Source organism: Melanotaenia boesemani, chromosome 8, assembly GCF_017639745.1.
Source record: "Melanotaenia boesemani isolate fMelBoe1 chromosome 8, fMelBoe1.pri, whole genome shotgun sequence".
Classification (NCBI taxonomy): Eukaryota; Metazoa; Chordata; class Actinopteri; order Atheriniformes; family Melanotaeniidae; genus Melanotaenia; species Melanotaenia boesemani.
In genome coordinates, this window is record NC_055689.1 from 28849011 (window position 1) to 28871964 (window position 22954).

At 37.8% G+C, this 22954-nt stretch overlaps 1 protein-coding gene across 1 annotated transcript in view; it reads right to left on the reverse strand.

Annotated features, from left to right (window-relative positions):
• Positions 1-22954, reverse strand: part of LOC121644214 (neuropilin-1a-like) — a 90385-nt gene that overhangs the window by 34132 nt on the left and 33299 nt on the right. Inside the window, exons 5-7 of the mRNA XM_041992017.1 lie at positions 18392-18619; positions 11127-11297; positions 4524-4690 (exon numbers count right to left, since the gene is read on the reverse strand). Of these exons, the coding sequence (XP_041847951.1) occupies positions 4524-4690; positions 11127-11297; positions 18392-18619 (566 nt within the window). The remainder of the gene's footprint in view (positions 1-4523; positions 4691-11126; positions 11298-18391; positions 18620-22954) is intronic.

The following is a 22954-nucleotide window of genomic DNA, read 5'->3' on the forward strand; positions in this document are numbered from 1 at the left end:
GAAATTACTTTTACGAAAAATACATAAAGAAATCTGAAAAGATACAACATGCATATGAAAATAGCTGGCATATTTATGTGGTCTGTCTAAAATTTACTAAAAGATTTGTTTTTTCAGTAACTTTCTTTTTAATATTTGCTGGATTAATTTAATTTAACTTTGGCATGATTATGTATCTGCTTAGAGACCTTTATAAACACTGGGCTCATAACATCTAATTGCAGAATATCTTAACAACTCTTTGGCACTGATGAAACGAAGGAATCATGGTCTAATTTTTGTTTATTTTCTTTTAGCAGCCTTGAGGTTTCCAAGCTGAAGAAAAGACTAATTAGATCTGCTTAGCTCTGAGCTTTACTTTTTTTGATGGATCACACAACTTGCATTTCATTGCCTCTTTTGGCGTCTCCCATTTCACTGTGTAAAACCTCAGGTTTATGATTAGTGCTGCGTAACAGCTCTAGACTTTCACTAACATGCTACATCTGTGTTTGCAAGTCTGATTCGTGTTGACGTTGCTCTTAGGTAATGATATTTCCCAGGTTAAGTTCAGTGTGGCAGAGGTCTCCTCTGGACAGAGCGACCCTGCAGGATCTTTTGTTTTCCAGTTTCCCTCTTCCCCGGCCCTAAAAACGCTCTTTGCTCACTTGAAGCCTAAATGTCTTTTCCAGATGTACGAAACTGAGCCCTTCCTGGTGTTTTCAATAAGATTCCGAAGACAAACGACATGGTGTCTAAAAATACCTGAAGCACAGGGAAGGAAGCCTTTCCTGGTTTTACATCACTGCTCTCAATAACAAATTGATTTAGCACAAGTTGTAACGATGCACCTAATGCCCTGTTTGGACAAAACAAGCTTATTTGATTCTTTTAGTACTTTCAAAGCCAGTAAATAGTTGTACGCATTTAAGGTGAGGCCAAGTTTCTTGTTTTATGCCAATGAGACACTACAGTGAGAAATGTGGTTGCTGATTTATCAGAAAGCTACATAACGAGCTCAGTGTCATTGAGGCAGGCAACCCGACAACATCATGAATAGTAACCTGAAATAGCATCAATGAAATATATATATGTTTCCAAATGAATAATGGAGGTGGTAGCAGTGGAGGGGACAGACATGAAAAAATTAACAAACTTGTAATTTTCTCCCAAGTGAGATGAATGGAGAGCCATAAAACTAATGTCGCTGTGCAGAGTCGGCCACGCACTACACTTAATCAAAGAAAATGGAAAATCCTCTTCACAAAAACCACCATTCATAACTCAAATGGCTCACTGAGGCAGAGCTACAGTGTCAGTTCAGAAAGTTATAAATCACAGAGGCAGGGGGATGGTCTGCTGTTTCTTAAGGATCAAGTGCCAAAGAAGCTTTCCCTGAACAACAGAAGGACACACATGCATGCAAAGCTGTGTTCACACGCTAATCTGGATGTAGCCGCTTCTGGATTCAGGCTGGAGGCGCAAGAGGTTGCTGATGAGAATCTTGTGACTGGAGAGATGAACTGAGGAACTTGTCACCTCATTCAGTATCTCTCCTGATGGGAAACACTAAAGCCAGTCAGAGGCCATGCGCAGAGAAACACAATGATGTTCGACCCGGTGTTTACTTTGTACCAAATTCATGAAGCAATAAAACAAAAGAGATCTAAATGTGTTTGTACCGCAATTTGCACAGGATGGTGTTTGCTTCGCAAGCAAGGACTGAGACATGTAAATGGCACGACTAAACATACCTAGGATCAGGTTGTTTTCATTTGAAGAAGTATAATTAATGCCACATGTACCCAATGTATGAAATAAGTCAATAGGAGCCCACAGCTATTTTTACACACTGGTCATGAGAGCAGCTGATATATATTTATAACCAATTTTATATATATGATATAAAATGAGTTTATAGTTAACCCCATTTTAAACTTGATTTGGGGACATTATTATTACTGGCTGTAAGGAGAAATTTCTAACATAAATGCATTTTACTTGTGTCAACAAACGGTTGTCCTACTTCCAATCATGCCCATCAACTGTAGGTGTAGCCTTTCCTCACCAATGCACACAGTACATTACAAATGGCAGCTTTGTAATAATTTTCCCACAGGCCCAGAAGCAAATCACTACTCCTCTGCTGAAATATCACATGCTATTAATAATGTTACCACATCATTACTTCCTCAGAGTGGACACACAGCCTGAAGATATGGAGCTAAAAAAGGTGTAGTAGCTGCTCACTTTGCTAAGTTAGTGATTCAGAATTTTTTTATGATTGCAAACTGTAGCATAGTGGCACATTAGTTAACTTTATAATCACCATTTATTGTTGAATTTTAAATCTACACTTACTGACCTCTTTATTCGCTACACCTTGCTAATATCAGACTGGACCCCTTTTTCCTTCAGAACTGCCTTAACTCTTGGTTTTAAGATTCAACAAGGTATTGAAATTATTCCTCAAATATTTAGCTTCATATTGACATGATGGCATCACACAAAGAATCTCCCGTTCCACCACATCCCAAAGTTACTAAAACGATCTGGTGACTGTGGAGGCCATTGGAGTACAATCTAAATGCAACCTTTTTTAACAAACACTGCAAAATAATTTGTATAAAATAATAAAAAGGAATGCTTAAAAAATTCATCCAGCATTATTAAGACTATGTTTTAAGAGTATTCTGTGACCCTCATTTAAACTTACAGTAGCTATATAAACCCATTAACCTCAATTAAATTACCATCCTTCATTTCCTTACATCGGAGAGGGCCCTGTTGTGAGCCAGTAGCTAAAAGAAGTCCCCAGATAGACAATAGAAAACCACAAATACTAATCCAGCACTGACGCTGTTTTCCTGTCCGCTTCCTGTTGTAACCCCCACAGGAGGGAAGTGAGGGTCTGCTCTTATTGCTCAGGGCATTGTGAGTCTTCCTCTATGAGTTCCTGCCTTGGACAATAGGACAGTCCTGGACTCCAGCCGCACTTTTTTACTGTTTCTATAAGTCTGACTGGACAATCAGAGAATTAGTTTTCTTACTTCAAATCGTATTAGAGAAAGAAAAAAACACATGATCCTATTTAGATTTTCAATTTACAATTATGAGCAAGCACAGATTCATAAATAATCTAAGTTTTGACAACCTCTAATTCTGTCTGCTCTGTTAATTTAACCCCATGACAAATCCAACTAAACCAGATTGCAGTTTCTGTAATTTTAGCAAAATGGCCTGAATTCCAATGCATTCCTAGAGGAGACAAACAGACAGCTATGCTAAAATGCTAAAATATGCCTAAAAATCCCCCAGTGCTAATAGAAAATCAACAGTAACAACCAAAAGGACCAAGAAGCAAAATCACATTAACTAATTTATTTGGTAATCTCTTGGCTCCACAGTTATATTTAGTCTACTTTTAATGTCTACAAAGGTATTGTTAGCTTAGCTACAGCTAGCTAAGAGCTACAGCTAGTGAGAAAGATATTATCTCAGTGAAGCCCTTTTTCATTTGTTTGTTAATTTTCTTAGAGAAAAAGCTCTTTGTGTTTTGGATAACACCTTGATTACTTAACAAGGCTATATTGGGTAAAGAAGAATTAAAAACAAATTGGTTAGATGCAACTTTTTAGCTCCTTTTTTGTTACAGGCACAATAACATTAAAACTAATAGAAAAAAAGAAAAGAAAAAGGAGTGAATTAAAATTAAAATCAAGTTAAAGCCATTTAATTTGAGTTTTTTTAGGGGATTCAGACATCATAGATAGGTTTCAGAAATTATCTTAAATTAAGGCTCAACTCCTTTTAGTTGAAGCAATCATGTGCTTCTCCTGATCAACTTTCAACCCCCGATGCTACATAAGTGGATTTTTTTTATGACCTGACAATTTTCAGTCAACTTTTGAGCACTTCTTACTTCTTAAGTCTGCACAGCAGTCTGTTCAGTAAACTAGTAATTAAAAGAAACAAAACAAAAAAGTGGAAGGTTTTAAATATCTCAGGCTTCTATGTCAGATTTCACAGTGAAGATGAGAAATGTCATCTGTGCTGGAGAGGCAGCTGTCAATAAATTATGCAAGTTTGGTTATGTTTTTTCCCCATCAAGTGTCCCTGTAATGTGCAGAGAAGTGGTACAAATGAATGAACAATATTCAGACCAGATGTGAGCATGAGCATCAAGTGCAAACAGAAGAGCACTGTTTTTCTACAGGGAAATCAGCATGGATTTATTTTAGGATCAGACTAAAAATGAGAGCTGATTTGATGTAATTTTATCTTGTGCTGTTACATTAACAAATAAATATACTTATATACCTAAAAGCAGCATACTAAATGCAACACAACCACGATGATTTGAATAAAAATCAGCCAATGGCATTAATTAATGTTGCAATAGACCAACTGCAGTAAACAAGGTCTGGATTCTGAATCTATTGCAATGCTATTGCAATCTATTGCATGCAACAAGGGGACCATTAGAGGACATTTTCATGTATCTCAGTTCCAGCTTCTCTGAGTTTTGTAGTTACATAACTGACCTGTATCCATTCTCTGATGGTATCGTCTGAAGGCGTCCAGCCATTCTCCTGGTAGTTGAGACGGGAGCGTTCGGGGGACCAGTTGGAGTTATACTGGGAAGAGGCGGTGATCTGGTCTGATGAAATTTCCCCAGACTCCATGCCCAGCGGCTCCATACACGCAAAATCTGCCAAAAACAGAGACACTTCAGACAAGGACCCAACGAGTATTCTTTAGTCAACAAGGAGTAATATTCATCTAGCCATGCAGATGGTCCACACTACCAGTGATCAAGGATTAGATTACTGCTTGAGATCAAAAGGAAAAATGGTACTTTATGGTTGCAAAAAAGATAAGTAGGGCTAAGTAATAGGGCTAACTGGAGAAGAAATCCACATACCAAGTAAAGTTATGATTGTTAAAAAAGATCATTAACAAATCATTAAGTTACTAATTACCCCTTTAAGCTAAGTTTAAAAAGTGCACTGCACACTTTTTCTTGTTGTTCTACAGTATCATCGCTCCTCCAGCGCAAGGCTCCTTAAGTTACAACCATAAATCTTTGCTGGAAAAAAAGCTAATTTGTGTCAGCCAAGAAAACAAGTGAGCATTTTATTAGAGTGCTGCTCAGACACTGCGAGGCAGCCTGTCCCTGCTCCCTGCGGGGAAGTCAACAACAGGTCATTTCAAAAACTTCTGTGGTGGCACTGGTAGCGGCTGCTTGGTAACACTGATACATCCATGCAGTAACCCACACAAGATCCATATGTGCACACACAAAGGTAAATAACAACAAGCTACCTCTGAATTTTAGTTTTTTTGTCCTTAAACATATTTTTTTTTCTTGTATATTATATTGGTGGGATCAGACAACTGAGGAAATCACCATTAAACTGTTTGCCAATAGAAATAATGATAAGAACTGAAGTGACTGTGTTAAATTAGCATGCAATACTGTCTCATATGTATGGCAGAATTTGAGAGATGCACCCATAAAAGGACATTGTGTAACATTTCCTGTTTTTTACCGGCCAGAATGGATGTCTGCATCCATACACGTGTTATCATTGGTGTATTATGACATCCACTAATGATCTGACACGTTCGCGTAAGTGAAGAATTTTAGATTTGTTTATACATATGACGGGTCAGCTGGCAAGGAAGTGCCATGACAGTCTGCCATCTTGAAATCATAGCTGCTGGCAAGGTACAAATAGCCAGAATCCCTGTGAGCCAGCGCACAGTGATTGGGATGTGGGAGGAGAAGATAAACGATAATGGCTTACTAAATCGGCAAGCTGAAAAATCTGTTAAAAAATCGTCAAAATTCACAAAAATGCAGGATCATACATATGCAGTAGCAAAACGGGAGATGTTGTCACCATCGCCAAGAAAGTGAAAAAGGACACTTAAAAGGTAGCATGACCAGATGATACAAAAAGGAGGATCAACATTGGTCTAGCCTTCCCCAGCTGGAAGGAGAAAGGAGCTCAAGAAGGAGAAAGATTTTAAAAGTGATGCTGATTTTGACAGCTTTCTCCTTGACAAGTAAGTCGGTACTGCCTTAATGAGCCTAAAGCTAACTTTTTATGTTCAGTTTTGTTAGACAGTGTTGCTCGTTACCATAGGCAACACAATAGTAGATCCTGCTAAAATACACCAGTCTTGTTGGTACAGAAGTGTTTGTTTACGTGGTTTCAGTCGCTTTCATAGTCACAGTAAAAGTCGGCTTTTAGTCGTGGTAAAGCTGGAATAAAAGCTGTTGTGCAGGCTTTATAAGCTGACTTTTACTGTGACAAAAAGCCGGTGCTGTGTCGAGGCCAGTTTCCCTGTTGAGATCTGTTCCCCCTGTGAGAACCATTCTTCTTTTTAAACACAGAGGAACCATATATGACAGTTTGATGGGATGCAGCTTGCAATATTTATGAAATCAAGAACCTCTTCACCTGAGTTAACACTCCTTTCATTAGTGTTTCATTGGTGTTGTCAAAGCTTTTTGAGAGACGGCGATCAATCCAAAGATGTCAAACTTATGATTTACATCCCTACAAACTAGATGATGTAATTAAAAGAGTGCCATTCAAATAGTCAAGCTAATAAGACTAAGTTTAAGCACATGACATATGGAAAATCTGGTGATAGAGAGCACAGTGGATCATAAAAATAGAGACTTTTAAACTTAAATGTGTTTCTGGAATCTATCTATATTTATAGTTTTTCCACCACAATCAACAAGCATTTTTTTTTTCCATTGGGGGATGTTTGTTCTTTTTATCCAGTGGTTCTTCTACACAAAACATGCATGTATGTAAGTGCAGCCACTTTTAAAGTAGTAATTTGGACAGTTGCATTACATGTCTGTATCTCAGAGGTGGCATTGTCCTGTCTATAACAGCAGGGGAGCGTCGGGAGGAAGAGGGAGAGGGCACAGAAGGAAATTTGTGTGTATCTATGTGAGAGTGGGAGGGCTGTCTGGAGACGCAAGGTCTGCCAGACTCACACAAACATACCGCATCATTCCAAGCTCCACAAATAAAACAGGAAAAAAAAGTTTGCCTCACCAAACTGCTGCAGAAAACTTAAGTTTGTGCTCATCATCGCTACTTTCTAACTTGACAATTTTCAGGGCCCAAATCCTCCATTCATACTGTAGCTTTCCCCAGAGGAGTCTTCGCGTCTGAAAATGCCCTGAAACCACAGCTTGAAAATGACACTCAATGTCATCCAGCTCTTGCATCAGCTTAGTCCCAAAACTCTCAAATACTCCCACTTTCTTTTGCTTCGCAGCTCATCTTCAAATTTCTTCGTCTTACTTTGTACTTATTTCTATTCATGTGAGAACCTCTGTGTTCCCCCTCACAGCAGGTACGTGGGACAGACATCAACCTCATTCCTCTAACTCTCCATCTAAAAAGACAGAAAAGACATAAACTGAAATTCCTGCTGATGGTAGGGTTGATCAAAGACCCTGCTGGGGGTTATTCTTGAAGAGAACAGACTGAAGGAAAGCCATAAATTTACTGAAGGGTATCAGCATCCGATTCCTCGGTGCTGTGGGTGAAGAAAGACAAAGAAAAAAAAACCTTGGTTGAATTAAAGCTCTGAACACTTTAAGAGGCTGAATTATTGTCCTAGCTGTCAGCCTAGGATGCTACCAGTGCCATTCTAGTGCAACAACTCATACAAAATTTCATTCTCTTCAGAAAAGTTAAACATTTCTAACATTTCCATGTATCCCATGGCAACTGCTGACTTACTTCCCAAGGTGCATGTATCCCAAGTGGAGAATAATGGTTTATAGCATCAGAGTGGTTGTAAAAACTGAAGAAAAGGCAATAAGATTTGGTTCCGTGAGAGGCTTTAATTCAATCTGCAGAGCCCATCTCAGGTCCTTAGGCTAAACAACAGACTGTGTGCGACTTTTGTGTATGTGCAACATAACTGCAGCTTTGTCTAATTCTGAGTGGCTCTCAGCTATGCTAAATAACGCCAGACATACAGATTTATGTCTTCAGCTTAAATGCAAAACAGATTTAGGATGTGCAGGCTACATTCAACATCACTTTGTCAAAGATGCTTACCATTAAAATTTGATTGCAAATGCACACAAGTAGACAAACGCTACTGACTTTGAACCCTCTGACTCGGAAGAATATTTCTAAAGCAGAGCTGCTGCATAGTGGCAGAGTGTGATAGAGTTAAAGTGTGAAAAGGGTTTAAAATCAGCTCCTCTTGGACATTTGGAATATCTTATGAAAACAAAAAGTGTATTTTAACTTTATTTGAAATATTAAGCAATTAAATCAAATGCAAAATGAATATTTAAAACTCAAGCTGTGATCCAGCAAAGAAGAGAAGTCTTTAAAAATCTCCAAACAAATCAAAAGAAAACATCTTTGCGAATGATATATTTTAAGCCTCCAAAGATCTAAAAAATGTTATCACAAAAAAGTTATCTGAACTCAGTGAATCTATAATTTTTTTTTTGCATGTAACTGCTGTTATCAATTTGTACATATAAATCTTACACTGGAGTCCAAACACAGTCAACTAATTTTAGCCTTTTAAATATCAATTTTTAAAAATGTGAAACTCTCTCAAAGTGCCCTGGTTACCCAACTTGAGACCTTACATAAACTCACCTCTGAACACACATTCACACATTCCTTAACAGGGGTGACAGGGGTTGAGGTTACCAGAGAGCAAGAGCCATACAAGCCAACATAAATTAAATCTCTACAGGCATGCCAGCAGGGTCGTACCGATGCAGACAAACGGCTTCTTTTCACAAAATGTGGACGTGACAAAACATCACAAAGAACTAAAACAGAGCATGAGAAACTATTCCACTCGTGATAACATCCTGCTGTGTGAAATTGGTCAAATGGACTGTTAGGCAGGAAAAAGATAAGCGCTGAAAGTAGGTCAAGATAAAGCTAATAAAAGCTATCTCCCATCAGAAAGAAATCATATCTTAAAGAAATGAAAAACAGTGTAATCAGAGTAAATTCAGATGTCAAAAACTGATATTTACAGTCGATTTAAATCAAACTTGTAGATCATTTTAAATGTTGGTCTTTATCTTTTGGGTCTCATCTCTATGTTGTTAAAGCTCTTTGTATAAATTAAACCTACCTGCAACCCACAAAACAAGTATAAACAAACCCAAATATTTAAGATTGGTAATTATATAAAAAAATAAAATAAAAACAAAATAAATAAATAAAAAAGAAGAAAGATAACTTTCCCCAAATTTGTCTCTACCATGTAGAGCAGGGATCAACAACTCCAGACCTCTTGTGCCAGTGTCCTGCAGGTTTTAGATGTTTCCCTGCTGCAACTAACCTGATTCATATAAAATTGTTCTGCATTACCCATTACTTAATGACCCATTCATTTGTCTCCATTTTACCTTCAAGAAACAATGCAAATTCATTAAAGCTGAATCTATGAGGAGCTGATTTAATGAGAACAGCTAAGTTAGAAACAGGAAGTCCTTATCAATGGCACATATAATCTTTGGTCTTTAACAAACTTGGCTTGATTGATGAGATTCATCCCCTAAACTAATTTCCATGGAAGTATTTTGTATAGGTTACAAAATGACTACATAGAACCCTCCAGAAAATATCAGTCCTTCAGCTCCTTTCATTGCATTCACAAACAAGGATGGATAAAATCTGGTGTGCATGCTGCAGAACCCTGCATAACTACAGGCATGGGCAACAGAGTGCCACTGCAGGGCAGTTGCCAGGGGCTTTATCATCTCTTCTGGTAGTTTAACTGCTTCAGTCTCACATTATAGTTAATGTTAGTTTGGTTGGATTTTTGTTGGAGTGTTGTCAATGTAGCATGCACCTTTTCGTAACCAAATTATGTTTTCCAACAAGGCGTAGTGCTTAGGTGAATACCATTGGAAGGGAAATATAAATCCAGTAAAGAAAAATACATTTACCCTTGTGGGCCTCAGATTTTAAGTGTCTGTGAAAAGAGCTGTAACAAGGTTGTCAGGATTGCTATGAATACAAGGGGGCTAGCGACAGCAAGGGAGTGCTAAAGTTTCATCCATCAGTAATAGTCTAATAAAGCTTAAGCGATCCAGCCATCACTAAAGCACGTCATGCATGAGAATGCATAAATGAAACAAACTGAACTGCGATGTTGATATTTCAGATATTTTGACTGATTACTGACAAGGAAGAAAACATCTGACCTTAATCACTCAGCAAGCTGCTTGTTGTCTTTAACCTGCCTAGTGAATAAATCCTCAAACAATAGTTTGTTGTTTACATCCAGCTTGCATATCATTCATTCAATAAAATGCCTTAAATGACTCTCAGTAAGTGATTGAGACAATAAAGACAATATCCTTCTCTTCTTTTTTAACAACTAAGATGACTGATGTGTTTGTTTACTATATATGAAGTCAGTCAAACATTTCATTCTGTGCTCAGTCAGAGTTGACAAATGAACATAAACTTACCAGCACAGAAGCAGAAACGTGAGTTAACATCATGAGCCAAAGCAGATCTGAACCAATAGTTCTGAATCTGTTTGTCCTCATGTAACCAGGATGAATGAAATCTAAATTCAAAAGCTCAAGACTGTACGGATGATTTTTATGCAAGCGAAATGATGATCTGATTCCTAGAATGATAAATAAATTCATGATCGTTTTAATAATTCATTCTTTGTTTTTATTTAAAATTGAGCAAAGGGAATCGGCTCTTTGGTTTTATCCTCTCCAACGCTTTTTTTCTCTCTTTCATACAACAAACAATAAATATTTTGATATATTTGTGCACCAACAACCATTTAAAATTCTGAAAAACTCATGATTTTTCTATTACATGCTTTAAATCCTTGAGGTCAGAGGTCAAAGATCAGATGGAGGGCATTTCCTGTCAAGCTGGAGGAAATTCTGCATCTTCCATGAGAACATGACAGACTCACAAGTTATCTGCTAATTGCCCTAAAGTGAGGAATTACTTTGTTTGTTTTTGCTGCTCTATGAGGTGACTGAGCCTCAGAAACATGCAAGTTGGGAACCTTTTTCCTACTTAATAACAGATGACATCTCCACCCCCACATCACATGCTTGCCTCACTCACACAGCTGCTCACCCTCATCTTCATGTCCAGGTGGGAGGCTCCACTCACGGATGGTGTAGTTGGCAGAGAACCCCTCTTTGGCGATAGCATTGTCAGTGGTGATGGTCATAGACAGGATTCCTGTGTAGGAGATCACTCGGCCCGGGGACGTCTGGCCACAGTATCTGCCGATGTGAGGACCCACTGAGGAAGGAAAAGATGGAGAAAGTGAGGAAGGAGGTGAGGGAAAGAAAAGACATGAAGGCAACGTGGAGAAAAAGGAGGGTCAGCTTCATCACTCATCAGGAGGAGAACTTTTAGTATTTGCTTTGACTCTCCTGCCTCCGCTTTCTTTGAAGATGTTTCATGACTCAAGTTAAACACACAGGATCATTTTCTTCCATCCCTGCAGAACTCGGCTCTGAAAAAGTTCAATCAAGATTGAAAGATCAAAAACTTTCATTTGCTCTGATCGAACAGTCTGAAGTCGACCTCCTGTTAGCTTTGATTACTTTTGTGAGTGATGTGACAGGAATAAAAGTGAGATGGGAGGATGTAGAAGCACTCAGGTTTATCACATATTGTTTTCACTCTTAAAAATGCAGCACAGTGTGAACAGTTTACATACTCATATCATATAAGTAGTGTGTACTTAGGGTGAAGGGTATGTGGTAAACCTGGAGGCTAAGCCAGCCTGGTATCTACCACAAAGTCAGAACACTGAGTCTTGAATGCAGGATACGTGAGCAGAATGACTTATATCCAAATACAACATTGCTGTAATGATGAAAGTAGGCCTTTTGGCTCTCAGATTATTAAACTCTGAGAGTGGTTAAAGTCATGCAGATAAACATAGATGTTTTCATGCCTCAAAAAGAGCAAAATGACCTGTTTTTCCTTTCATTGTCTGCTCATGTGCTACACATGCATTCAAATCACAGAAATACTATATATGTTTTCTCTTCAGCCCACATTTCACCACATCAGCTGACTGATCAGATGTGCACATTCTGTTGGTAAATCTCATACAGAAAGCTTTGTTTAAACTAAAAGCTGCTTTCCAATCCTGCTCCACCATTTCAATCTTAAACCATGTATGGCATTGAATACCTTTATGTGTAAATAAATAATCTGGTATTAACCCATTTAAGACCTAAAATCCCTGCAATGTAAACAAAATCACCTGATCCCATTAATCTGGATAAGATTATATTTTGAGTAATCAATACCCAGTTTATGTTATATAATCTTGCTTTATGTGTACAACCTATAGGAATATACAGTAATGTCCTACTAGAGTTTCAAAGCAACATTTCTAATAAAACGTGCTGCTGTAAGAATCACACTGTAGTCTCTAAAGTTGCCAGGTCGGCTTATTATCAGTGACTTCTGTATAAGATTGGCTTGTTTTCAGATATGATGCTGCTTATGGAAAGACACCAACTCTGGCAGCTTGTACAAAATGAAGCAAGTTTTTGAAGATCTGGATGATTGCAAATACTTCAGTAGCATAACGCAGGCATGACCCATTTATCAAACTCCTTCACATATGAGCAGGAATATAAATGTAATATCCAGCATGAAACTCATGTAAAGTGCTTCAGAGTAAACTTTCACTTTAAAGATATTTCTATTATTATATTTGTTTGTCCTAAAGGGACAAACACATTTTCAGTTCATGACAGAAACATTTACAATATATATATATATATATATATATATATATATATATATATATCCATTGTCTGATGACTGAGTCAGATCTGGCAGCCTATTTCATCCCGTTCTTATCTGACAGAAACAATGTGAGGCTTGTGTTGCCTGCTGTTAGCTGGAGAAATTATATCAGCTTTCTTACATGTCATTAAAAAAGATATTTTTCTCTTTTAGCACTGAAAGCAGAGCAACTAAAGAAGAAACATGAATCAATGGCCTCAGTAATCTGATGGATAATGTTTATCAGTTACAGTCTGCTGAAGCACGAAGTCAGTATTCTGCTGTGGACTACGTTCTGAAAGATTTCAGTCTTATCTGAGGTCATGTAAAATATTTTTACCGTAAAGCTCTTGGATGATACAACCAGCCCCCAAATAGGGAAAAGTCATGCAGGCAACATGGCCGCATGCAGATAAAGAAATTGTTTTATCAACGAGAAAAAAAGGAGAGAGAGAGAAAAAAATCTACTACAGGTTTCTAAACATAATGAAGCTCAAATATCAAATCCACACAGAGAAAGCTTTATTTATAACCTGGTCATGTCACTTTTATTTGGAAGCTTAAATATTTAATTAAAACACAACAGGTTGTCTTATTTACAAAATATATATTTAATATTTTGTGCAAATGTGTGTTTAATAATCATGATGCATTTCACAAATGCAGAAATACATTTTAACATGTCTAAACACAGATTATTTGTACAGTTTAAGTGACGTTTTTATAGCTGGGATAAATAAAAGGCTGTTTTTGTCATTTTGCTCAAATACCTGCTTTTCATGACAGAACCTGTTTTTTTCTTAATAAAATCACCAATAAAGGAGTAATCCTTCCTGCCTGGACACTCTTTGTGCAACTGTAACAAAAATGCAGACATGGTATAGTACACATTTTAGACAGAAGGATTATGTTCCCTAAAATATTTAGACAGATGGGATAAAGCTAGCTAAACCTTTCCATATTACAGGCTGGTATACCCTGTCAGGGCACTGGTGTAGGAAACTGTAGGACTGAGAGATGGAAAGATGAAATACAGACAGACCTACATGTCATTTTTTTAAATTAAATCATTAATCTTTCTTCCCTCTTGAGTTACCCTTCGATTCGTGCGCCCACTGTGACATTTTTGGCACGTGAAGCGTGGCTTTGGTTTGTTACGCATTATGTAATACAGTGATGTGCAGTGAGCCTTGGAGCTGTTTAACAATCTAAGTAGTAAAAAATACATCTACTTCTGTCTTCATCTCATTCATGACAGCAAACCTAACAGTAATGAACAGTAAACATAAAGTGCTAGCTAATGCTAATGCTCAATCGTTAGCTAACAATGCTAATTCAGCCACACAACACAATTCTTTACCTCTTCCCTCAAATTACAAATTTAGCTTCTCTCTGATAAACAATAAAAATCCTTGTTCGTTCTTAGTCTAAGATGCTAGTCAGGTTAATAATTTGAGGTTGTGGTCTGTCACATGCGTTTCATGACCGCAGTATCACAACCAGTGCAGATCCAACTGCAACACACTCCACTGCATGGTGTATAAAATGTGCTATATAAACAAATTTGCCATACTTATGGTTACACTTGCTAAGTCACTGCTAAGGTGTCATTTTTTAATGTTGTGCAAAACAAAACAATTTTCTTTTCCCTAAAACCAAATTCTTGATATTTTTTTCTTACAGTTTAAAATCACTGGGGTTGTTAACCTGCACACCTCACCTTAAGGCAAAGAAATGGCTAAAATTTACAGAAACAAAAATAAAACTAAAGAAGCAAAACTAAATACAAAGAGTAAGAATTTATTTACTAAAAGAAGCAAATTTCACTTTTAAGCCAAGGCATTTATAGCTTTACTTTTCTTCACTAAAGTCAATGCCAAACATCTACTGGATTATTTTCCCTTTCTTTTCTTTTTTTTTTTTGTTTTTAAACCCTTTCATGCATAGTTGCTGCAGTGGACACTTATTCACAAGCTGTTTTGTAGAATATGCATGGGTGAGGATGGTTTGCGTGCACATTAGCCACTTAAGGGAACAGCAGTGAGTCATCCAATACACTGCCACCCACTGACTAATAAATAAATATATGAAAAAAAAAACAACAAAAAAATCACGTCTTTAGATGTAAAATATTTTATGTAAAAGCAAATACAGCACTCTTTTTTTTAAATATTCATGCATGAAAGGGTTAAAGAGCAAAATGAAAAAATAATGAACCCTTAGTGTTTGTCTGGTTAAATCCAGTCAGAAAAAGCTTTCTGTTAAAAGAGCTGATGTAGAGCTCTCAGACAAGGAAAATAAAAGGTCCACATTGTGAATGTTTCATGTTTACGTTATCACCAGGAGTGCATTTGACGGGATGAAGAGCAACATCCTGGTCTTAACCCTGCTGCAGAGATGCTCTGTTATCTGCCCTGACAGACATGTTCGCTCGGCAAACACATGCACATTCGGCTTTAACATCACACACCCCTACATGCATTCTTGCATGCAGACATAAATGGATGCACACTGACACACATGCTCTCACAGATCATTTGACAGGGAAAAAATTGGCATGTTATGTACGCTGGCGCAGCTTAAAAGTGTATGTCACTGTCTGTGTACCTGTGCCAGTCTTTGTGTCGTTCATGTTACCATGCCAGTCTCCTCCCTGGCAGTAATCAGGCAAAGCTTTGGGCACAGCAACCAGAATTGTGGGCATCCTGGCAGCCTTGGCAGGCCTGTCCAAGGTATGTAGCTCTGACGATTAGATGCACGCTCTACGGCTAATTAGGCAACAATAGAAGCTGAGATGTGCTGTCCAAGCGAGAGGAGGAGTGTGAACAGAGGGTAGAGCAGGTTGCGTCTCTGTCATTCATGTGCTGATTTTTCAAACGTGGTTGATAAAGGAACAATGAGCAAGCTGTGTGGGAGTCTCTTCTACTGTCAGTTTATCCAGCCTCCACAGAAGAGAGTGAGCTTCAGATCAAAGACTGACAAAAGGTTAAGCAACTGATTATTACCAGCTGTATGCGTTGGCTTGTTTGTCATATGTTATGGACATCACACTCCATAACATTTGATCATTCAGTTCATAATAGACAGCGAGTGACAAGGTTTTTAATGTGTTAAAACATGTGCAAGTGTGAATGGAAACACCATATATAAGGCAAAAGCAGATTTGTAAAAGTAACAGGTCTAAATTTAGTTTTATTCCTCAACACAATCTGAACCCTTTCACACAAGCTTTCTTGTCTTTTTTTTTAGGTAGTCTGCAGGAATAGTTCTCCAGCCTTCTTGAAGGACATTTCAAAGCTCTTCTTTGGATGTTGGCAGCCTTTTGTTCCGTTCTCTGTTAAGATTATCCACTTTAACCTTCCAGGGAGGATTTTCAGCCCAGTTCTTGAGTCATGTGGCATACCTCAGCCTTTACTCCTTGTTTCCCTTCCTTAAGAATGGCTTGTTGACAGCCACCTATCATGGAGGCCATTTCAGATGAAGAAATATCAGTGAGCAGTCGATGGATCAACTGAAAAAATTCCTCTAAAAATATTTACATCTTCGTTGCCTTTAGGCCTTTCAGGCCATTTTTCATCAACCCTTGGCCACCATTTTGGTTGTGTTACCCCATACACGATTAATTTTGTAAGAAAGCATTTCTCTTCTTCCATTTTCAGTTCTTCCTAAAGGTCAACAGGACACCAGGAAGAAGATTTACAACCCTTGTCTGAGCTTGTCACACCTGTTGAGGAGGCATGACCACCAGCACACCTGATTCTCATCCTGCTGAGGAGGCGCACCTGAGTCTCATTATCTTGATCAGCTGCTGTTATTTAAGGATGGGCTTCCTCCTACACAGCACCAGATTGTTGTGTAGCCAACTGCGGTAACAACCTCAAGCTAAGTTTGTGCGTTCCTGTATCTGTTTGACCAAGTTTCCAATCTACCTGCCCAAACTGGATCACCTGGACTTCTTTTACCTGTCCGACCTGGAAAACCTAAATAATAAATCTTCAGCTGTTCAGTCTCAGTCTCCTCCCGGCTTGGCATGTGACAAAAAACATTACAGGTTCATATTCTTTTCCACTTTTTCCCCTCAACCAACTTCAATCTTAATTAAAACTACCAAATATGCAATTATTTCTATTTTAACCCTTTAAATGCAAGGTTGATTACATGATGTCACTCTTTGTATGAAAAAAGACTAAATTATTTAGTATTTTCCATTTATTAGAGGTTAGGTTAGGAAATTTGGAATTTTATTTAAAGATAAAAAAAAAAAAGTAAATTTAAGACTAATTGGAAAATAAAAATGTCCAAAGACATACATGTTAGGTTAAGTGGTCACTCTAAAAATTTTCCCTGGGAGTGTGTGTGAATGGTTGTTTGTTCTGTGTTGGCCCTGTGATGGACTGGTGACCTGTCCAGGGTGTCCAAGTGGTACAGACAATGAATGAATGAATAGAAAATAAAAAAAAAATTTGAATAAATGGAAATGAAACCTTTTTGACTATTGTTTCATAAAAATGTGACATAATGAAATTTGAAATTAAAAGGGTAAAACAATTTAAATAACACATTTGGTTATTTGGTAGTTTAGTTTAGGACAAAAAAATTATTATTGATATTAGCACTGCCATAAAAACTACCGATGCATCAAAATCAATTTTGTTAAGAATTTTTAATATATTTTATACTGATCACTAAATAAAATCCTAAGCTGGCCACAATCTATTATGTGGAAAATAATGTGTGTGTTTTTTTTTTAATAAAACTGATATAATGTGACCTAACTGGCATTTAAAGGGTTAAAATAATTTGAATTATTACATGTTTGATAGTCTTGACTGGGACTGAAGCTGACTGAAATATATTAATCTGTAAAGTTTTGATGGCAGGTTTTGACAGAGGACTTTTTGTCCTCTAACGACCTGAGAGGTAAATTGAACGCTACACACAAGGGTTGATATTTTTGTCCTTGGAAACAAAATAAATAAACTGAGACAGTCATTATATTAAATTTATCAGTTAACAGATTAAATGTGGAAAGAGTTGATCCAGCCAGTCAAGACAAACATCCTTTTCTGTTAAGGATGAATGCCCCCCCCCATCCTTGAATCATGATTCACCCCACCTGCATTGAAGCTATCCATCTTTTGTTCCTTCACACTCCTCCCCCATTTCACCTTCACGTCTGTCTGTTTCCTGTCAGCATCCAGAGGGAAGCTGTCCTGAGCTCTTCTCATCCTTCTCTCTCCTGCTTTACAAGTCTGTATCAGCAACCCCCCTTCCTCCACCTTTCCTACTCATCCTCTCCTCCACCTGTCTCTGCAGCCTAGTTTTTTATGATCTTACAGCCTACCTGTGGAGAAGCAGTTCAGTTTTTCCTCTTTCAGATCTTTGCAGCAACTAGTGTGCAGTGTGATATTTCTTTTTTCTTTTAAAAATTCAAATTAGCAAGCCTCATTTCGCAGCTTATCTAGAAACTCAGCTTTTAAGATAAATCTCAAACTGAGCTATCATGCGCTCACACCTCTTTTTGTACAAGGTGACAAATCATTTTAGTGTCCTTGTTTTTCAGAGCTGATCTGTCTCCTCACCTGCAGGGAAGCCGTCCCAGATCTCCAGCCAGTCGTATCGGCACAGCGCGCCTGGTGGCGGCGTGGTGTCAGGCTCCATGTCGAAGCTGTCGAACTCCACCACGATCTCTGACATCTTTGGGGCGAAAATCATGAAGGTGCAGTCCAGGTTATTGGGGTACTTTTCTGGGAAGCCTGGGGTCTTGATGACACCTCTGGGAGCCGTGAAGTTCCTGGAACACTCTGGACCTGCGAGGACAGATGATACGCATGAGTTTTTAAAATGTCAAGGGGTGTTTGGACAGAGTGAGTTATTCGTGGCCAGACAGAGGTGTGAACTCTGCAAGGGTTAGAGGGCGATAAGGGGTGATGTTACCTTCTTTTTGAATAGGACTTTAAATGAGTTTTAGAGTCTAAATGAATGTTCTTGGTACACGGGAGAAGAAATAAATTCAAAGCCATGTTTCTTTTTTACTTCATTTATCATTTTAACAGGGGTCACTGTGGTGCCACAATATTCTAAAGAGGTTTTGTGTCTATTGGACTTGTTATTGTGCTCAGATTTGTTACCTTTTCTGTCATTACAGCTGCAAAAAATCCCTCTGGAATGCAAAAAGAGAGCACTATAAGCTTGTTTGAATGTCTTTATCTTCGGCAGCTTGAGACATCTTTGCAGCTTTGATGTCTTTAGAGCATCTTTCTGAGGCTCAGTGTTGTATATTCTTCTAAAAGATGGTAGAAATCAAAGAAATTAGGTCTTTTAGAAAGAGAATTACAATTCTTCTCTTTGACAAGCTTCTGACTTAAATCGATTATATAACCTCTGAGAACCATCACAGGACTTTTCAAGATCCAAAAACAGAATCTTTGTTTTATTGACAGAATCCATTTTCCCCCTCCCCCGACAGAGCCGGCTGTGTCTGTGTTGTGATTGCAGTGGGATGTATTTATTGAACACTTCAGACCCTGTGAGACTGGTGACCAACAAATGGTTGTTTTCTATTGTATGATATAATTCATGAATATACTTTCATTCATATTCTCATATGCAAGTTTCCTAAACTAAATAAATGCATATTGATTAAAGAATACAACTTCCATTAAATATTTACTAAAAGTAAATAAAGACAATAAAGACATCCTAAAGAAACAGATGAGACAACAATATTTGCCCTTGCACATTTACATATTTATAAATTATCCCTTAATTATATTTCTGTGAATGGTATATGTAAATAAATCTGTGGTTTCAGAGTCAGGTGTCAGCTTTTTCTGTAGTAATATCTTTTTCCATTAACTGTTGATCGGCCCTGTACTTCCTCCAGGAAGATTTTTAGCTCATTACTGTGTACAGAACTCACTGAACTCTGGGGTATTTATTGGGTTTCCTCAGATGGACTCTCTTCCAGGTCCCATAACAGCATTTTCTAATGGATTTAAATCAGGACTATAACTTTGAAACCATTACTATTATTCTTCTTTTACTGCTCTCTAGTAGAAAGACTTATATGCACTCTTCATCTGGTGGCATGAACCACTTTATGTGAAGATGCAGTTCACATAATGGATGTCTTGATATTTATATGTATTCAAAAATGACCTTTTCATAATTCATAGCAAGACTTTCTGATCCATTCCAAACCATGAAACTACCACCACCATGTTCCAGATTAACTAAAGTAATCTCAAAGGATTTTCTTGAATGTTCAGTGTTTTCTTTCCACCAAACATGAAGCCTCTCCTTTATACAAATAACAAAAAAACAAACAAAAACAAAACAAAACTTATATTCTATATTGTCTTATCTGTCCACGAAATCTTTTAATTTTCCCAATAAACCTCTGTCTTCTCCATGCAGCCATATTTCCTGAGAAAGCTGTAGCTTTCTGCTTGCAGACATGCCATGCACACCACTGTGTGCACGACATGCGATGAAGGGAAACTCATGAACAATAACATGTAAAAATACTTTAAGTTACTTATAAGTTCACAGACTGTTACATGACCTGCCCAGTCGTTGTTGGTCAACCCACTTAAAGAACATATTTACTCCATTTTACACACTTTGTAATACTGAGTCCAAACTATTTGAAGATGATTTTATTTTTCTTATCAACAACTCTATTTCTATGGCCAAAAGACATTTTATTTGTTTGATAAGTTGATATCAAATGTTTATATTAACATTTCAAACCAGATATTGGATCAAATAATTAAATATTTAAAGTCTTTCCTATCTAGCATTGAGGAACATTATTCTGAGATCTGAGTTGTTTTTTTTTTTTTTTTTGCAGATTGGTTTAACTTCTCCACATCTTTACCTTGAAGAGACTCAGCCTCTTTAAGGTGCTCTTTTAACACCTAAACACGTTACTGATATTTTTCCAATAAACATAATTAGTTGCAACATATTCCTCCAGCTGTTTCCAGCCTTTTGCCCTCGATTTTGTGACAGGGCTGCCACAGAAGAGGCCATAAAACTGCTTTGTTTTCTTTGCTTGTACATTTACACATGATGAAACTTTGCTCTAAATTCCTAAAAGACAGAAAGTGAGATCATTGTCTATTAGACTACAAGACACAGAGACTGACCCACCACAGCATCACATGCTGCTCCATATATTCCGATTATACAAAAACCCTTTCACACACAAAACTCAACATTAGGAAGAAACTGCACATAGCTGCATCCTGATAAAAGTACAGAGCAGCTGGCCAGCTTGGCAACTGCTCATTGCCATTTTTTGGACACAGTCACACCCACTCTGTCGATACTGCTTGTGAAAAGTCTTGGCGTCGACTCACATCAGTCAACCCGGCTGGCAGCTCACACCTCGCTTGTCGAAAAATGACATGAGCGATGTTACAAGACAGTGACTGATGAGTGCAAAAGGGAGTCGACACGAAGCGTGGATGAGGGTCAAGCATCCCTCGGAGGCAGAAACTGCGAGTGTGTGTGAGTGAATGTGTCAGGGGGTAGGAGGGTTCTCATGTTGCCAGGCCAGATGTGACCTGTGTGTTATCTGAGCATGCTAGCAAACACAAATCCACACAAACAGAAATGCAAAGACACGCACACACACATCCACACACACTCTGGGGGACCCCTTGCTGTTGACACAGGTGGTGTCATTAAAAGGGCGAAATGATAAATGATGAGAAGGGATGGGCAGCGAGGGATGAGGAAGGCTTTGATTCTGCTCGACTGTTCTGGATTGTGTATAAAATGTGCAGCAGGGCTGAAAATGCAGAATGCTGTATTTCTATAAGGGCAGCAAATTAATGATATTTCATGTCAAAATGGTCAGGAAATCTGTTCTTTGTTGGTATGTTAACATTCAAAGAGTACATTCCTTCAACAAAGCTCTGCTTTATGCAAATCTATAAAAGATTTGCAACATTGTAGGATTCACACCAAAAACAGACCCAATTCAAACAAAGAACCGTAAAACTAAATGGGATTTATCATCATTTTTATCACTTTTTTTTTTAAACAAAAACCTTTAAGAATGTAAGAAGCAGCCAGGAGCTGCTAATCAAGTTAACTTGATCAGCTAATCATCATCAAATGTGAGCACCTCTACAGAAACAGAAGATTTAGCATTTAGCTGATCTGCAGCAGTCAAAAATGTTTAAATGTCAAGGAGGAAAGACATCAGCAATGATCACAGAGAAGTGATGTTGCCTGTCAATCTAGAAAGGAGTATAAGGCCATTTTCAAACATTTCAAACTCTTGTTTTTACAATGGGAAAGATTAGCCACGTATGGAAATCTCAAGATAGTTTCTTCACTGGAGTGGATGTCCCAGAAAGTTTAGCTCAAAGTCCAAAAAGCTGTCCTCAGAATGAACAGCAGCACGTTTGGTGAAACATAAACACCTCATAACTACTGTTAACCCTTTAAAGTTCCTACTAAGAAAAAGCATAATAAAAATGTTTCTTTGCCTTTGGGCAATATATGAATGAATTTTTTAAACAAATGTTTGAGATGCAGTCAACAGCATAGTAAGAATACTGAAATGGTTTAAAACTAGAAACCATGGAATAACAAGCATCACATATCCAAACCAAGTGGTAGAGACAGCTCAGGCAGGTTTATTTCCACTCATTTTTAACAAGCTTCATTATAGTTAGTGAAAAACTTGTTCTACCAAGCGACAGAGCAGGCTATTAAAGTGTTGCACAGAATGGTGGATGGAAGAAAACTGTGCCTTGTTTTGCAGCCAGAGGACCTGGATACCTTGGAGTCATTGAAGTGACGATGATCTCCTCTGTATACCTCAGTATTCAGAAGTTAGATGTGAGACCATCTGTCTGACAGCTAAAACGTGGCTGAAATGGGGTCATATAACAAAACAATGATCCCAAACAAAGCTACGAATCTCTAACAAATGAACAGCTTCATTAATAACCTGAAGCAAAAAGTGTAAAGAAGAGGTGGGCCAAAGTTCCTCCACAATGATGTCAAGCAGAAAGCGATTACTGTAAATTATCTCTGCTGATGGTGTTTCCAGTTTCAGTTCAATAAATGATAAAATGATGTGACATGTTGTTCATTTGGGGTTGTATTTACCTGATTTTAAT